This window comes from Buceros rhinoceros, unplaced genomic scaffold (genome assembly GCF_000710305.1).
Source record: "Buceros rhinoceros silvestris isolate BGI_N320 unplaced genomic scaffold, ASM71030v1 scaffold11502, whole genome shotgun sequence".
Classification (NCBI taxonomy): Eukaryota; Metazoa; Chordata; class Aves; order Bucerotiformes; family Bucerotidae; genus Buceros; species Buceros rhinoceros.
The window spans coordinates 17777-21834 of record NW_010400696.1 but is presented as its reverse complement, the minus strand read 5'-3'; the positions used below and the strand labels follow the sequence as shown (position 1 = coordinate 21834).

The 4058-nt window shown below is 41.1% G+C and overlaps 1 protein-coding gene across 1 annotated transcript in view; it reads right to left on the bottom strand.

Annotated features, from left to right (window-relative positions):
- IQCE (IQ motif containing E) overlaps window positions 1-4058 on the bottom strand; it is a gene marked incomplete at its 5' end in the record, with an annotated part of 21752 nt that overhangs the window by 1439 nt on the left and 16255 nt on the right. Inside the window, 2 exons of the mRNA XM_010131978.1 lie at window positions 2959-3092; window positions 3773-3900. Of these exons, the coding sequence (XP_010130280.1) occupies window positions 2959-3092; window positions 3773-3900 (262 nt within the window). The remainder of the gene's footprint in view (window positions 1-2958; window positions 3093-3772; window positions 3901-4058) is intronic.

Genomic DNA, 4058 nt, shown 5'->3' with positions numbered 1-4058 from the left:
GCCGGGAGGCTGTTATGGTGACCTTAACCTTCAGAAACCAAGAAGCACATGACTTTCTAGTTCAGTGAAATTCTTCTGTGCATCAGTCAACAACTAACACAAGAGTTTTTCAGGCAGGTTTATGAGCCAGTAGTACTGGGGATAAGGATGAGCAAAGAGAACTTTCAGAAGCAGGCATGATAACTAGAAAATGCAACTTCAACAATAAAGAGATACTATATATGAAATAGGTTAGTATTGTCCAAATCACTCTTGATTATATCCTGCTCTTTAGGTCTGAGATGTCCTCGTCTTCAGTTTAATATACTTCAGTGACAGCTTTATCTTTCTGCTTGTGAAGGGGTAAGCTCTGTATGTAAATTAATCAGGATTTAAAAAAAAGCCTCAGATTCAGTTAACAGTTGTATCCAGAGCGGCTGGTGATATGCAGAGAGAAATTCTGCCCTTATTCAAGATTGCTGTGCATGTACAGAGTGTATTCTTCCTTCCTGCCACTCCCCTGACAGAAACAAAACACTAATTTCACAGGCTTAATTGTTATTATCTGTTCCGTTTCATGGGAAGCAGCAGTAATGGCTTTACAAATCTCCAAGCACTGTCCACATTCTGAAGACAAGCAAAACAGCATCGAATGCTACACCACTCTTTTTTATTACAAAACTGGTGTGCAATGCTAGACCAGGATTACATAAATTTATTCTGGCAGATAGATGAAAATGCGTTTTAATGAACTTTATGTTTCTCATTCCTTTCAAAATAATGCCAAAAAGCTGATAAAATTAAATGACTTACTTATTGCAATATACAACACCATTGAAAGTTTAATATCATTGCAAGATCTAGAGGTCACAAAATGCAAGTTTAGACTTGGGACAAATGAGGCAAGAGCTTGTTCAAGAGCTGTATGTAAAGCTAAAGGAATCTGGGTGCTTCGTATCACTCCGCTGTTCAACAAGCTCTTCTCTCAGGTACTTTCCACACTGCAGGATGATCACTGAAATACAGTTTTGCTAGTGGGTTTTTACTCCAGTTATGAGCTAGGAATGACAGATGTTGGACTTCTAGTTAACTTTAACCTGTTGAAGCTACATCAATTTGAATGGCAAAAACCCGTCTCTAACCACCACGGATGGCCAAGCGGTCACATTTCTTCGTAGAGGTGGTACTGACTGCAGAATGCCCTCTCTCTTTCTTTAGGTTTTTCCCAGTTTGTCTTTTGGGAGAGTTTGGTTAGACTCTTTAATGCACCAAGCGGTAATTCCACAGAGCTACTCAGTGCAAGGCAGTCTTTGGGGCAATTGTGCAGCTACAGAAGCACATACCTGGTACATCTCTTCACAAGCTACCTAGATACATTCTACCTTCATCCTAGATTTTGCGAACATCTCCCATATTCGTAAGATCAGCAGCAAATATAACCTGCTTTGCTGCCAGTCTCTCTGTTCTGATATTCACCAGAAAAGGACTGCGAAGAAGAAAGTTTGAGTGCTTACGGTCTCCCCTCTATCCCTTCCAGCAAAAATTCTTCCAGAACTCTTCACTCCTCACAATCTGCAATAAAAGTTAGCTTTGCAGACGTCATAGCTAGACGGTTACCGTGCTCTATCAATAGACATACTATTTGCATTTACCAGACTAGCTTCATCTTACACCTCCTTTGGGTCTAAGAAGCACAAAGAAATTTTAAGTGGTTTTTTCCTCTTTGAGTAGAGCTTCACAACTGATTTACTCTGGGCTTAGATTGAGCATACCAATAATACCGCTGCAGTACACCCCAGGCAAAACAGGATGCTGCAGTATTTTTCTGGATACTGTCACTAGACATAACTAAAATAACTCAAAAGTCACATCTTCAGAAGCAAGTACTACCTACGCCTTCATGAAGTAGAATACGCTCCTAATATGGAATACAGTAAAGTTTCTTAAACATGTTTTGCTTCACTGAAGGCTGCATTCACAACCCCTGCAAACTTGGCTTACTCCCCATCTCATATCTCACTGAAACAGCCTCAGTTGCTTATAGCATGCTCTCTTTCTCAGCAAGTCTGCAGGGACTGCCAGCTTGTCATTGACAAAAAGCAAGTCTGTTTCTCAGGTCACCCTCAAAGTTGCTCTTTTTTCCCCCAGCTGGCCCAATAAAAGCCTAAAACATCCCACTTTGGATAGAACCAACCTTTTTCAATTTGTTTTTAACTCCTTTGAAGCTGCATGTCTAAGGCTGTCCTATCTGCATCACCGTTACTCAGTAGTTCTAACATCCTCTTAAAAGCCTCTTTGGCTTTAACTCCATCTTCTCACAAAGAGCAATGAAAAATTCAAGAAGGAAACCAAATGGCAGAAAAGCCATAAAAAAGACAAGACATTTTCCAGTCTGTATTATAGCAGTACTAGCTGGCAAGATTATTCTGGACTTCATTTTTCCCCTTACTGCAGCAACTGAATACTGCTAAAAAAAAAAAAAAAAGCCATGACTAAATACACATGGCTGACTAGGATGGTTCTTTTTACCAGATGTCTGTCCCCTTCAGAAACTATGTCAGGATGGTGAAAATGTTCTCAGCTTGTCTATGGCTTCAGGCCCAAAACGTAGTGGAAAGTACCAAACTTCAGCTGCAGGGCTGGGGAGATTGAAAAGGAAGTAGAGAAGCAATAAAGGGGAACACCATGTTCCTTAGATAATTACCAGTCACACCAGAGAAGTCCTTCCAAACCACAGCTGTGACAAAAAGGCAAAGCACTGTGAGGAAGCTGGTACTGATATTGTCACAGCTTTTATTTTTCGCGTCAGGGACTGCACTTGCCAGTATAAGCAACATGTCATCAAATGAAAAGACTCACATACAGAGTACGAGTATGCATTCGCACGAGTGTACGTACGTGTGGGTGTTTCTCTGTAGCGCTGTGTGCGCACCCACACGAAACACGCATGCTTTCGAACACAGAGAGAAATGAGATTACCGGGAAGAGATGACATGAAAGTTGAAGGAGGTCTCTGGAGTGCTGCTGAGTCTGGTTTCTTCTCTGCAATGTAAACCACAGAATCTGCTCTCTCACTTGGTGCACTGGACACAGTGGGCCTGCAAAAAGACATACTCTGAGCGCAAGGCACAGCATAGTAACTGCAGTCTGCCTTCAGAGGGTATGGTGAAAAGTCTGCGTTACTGGCTTCCGCAAGACCAAAGCTTATCACCTGCAGAAGCGAACTCAGACACTAAAGTGAGGTGACAGCTATGTAACTCTCCTTGTAATCATGGCAGCCAATGTTAAAAACCCTGGAAAGAAAGGAAGTGTTTTTCAAGGCAGAGTCATCACAAACTTAAGGAGTAAGCAAATCACCACGTTCTTCCTCAGCTAAGTCACCAGATAATACTCTAGCTCCTCTCTGTTCTTCCTCCCCATGACCCTGAACTTTTTATGTCAGGGCTTCAGATTCTCTTACATTCAGCCAGTGCACTAGCAATCTGTTTGACGGCAAGTGTAATTTTGTTTGTTTTCCAAAGAGTAATTGTTTTACTTTACTTTTTCTCATTGCTATGGAAGAAAACATCAAACAGGAGGCAGAAAGACTACTGCTGCAACAGAAAGCCCTTTTAGTTGCACACCTTTGGAATTTTTTCACAAACAAGCTCTCTCTTGTCATTGTTGGAACAATGGCCTTGTCCTCCTTTTTGTCAAAAAAACCACACTGAAATTATATTAAAAAATTATCCCTCTCCTGTAATAAACACAATTTTGCTACTGCACGTTGCAGAAATATCTATTCTTCACTTACTTCTTCTCAAGCAGTACTGTACGTGCCAAGTGAGCCCTGAAAATGGACTGGATGAATGTCACAATCTCATCTTTTTCCTTGCAATCAGAAGACAAGCTCAAGGAGTTTGACATGGAAGACGGGCAGTTCTGCAAAGCAATCAGATTAAAGAAAACTGACCTTCTACAGATTGCATGGAAGCTCAATATACACTTTCACAACCTTATTCTCAATTGTGAATGTGGTAGCAAAGCATATATTCCCCTCTTTGGTTTGGAGTCTTTAAGATTCTGTAAGACTACATCAG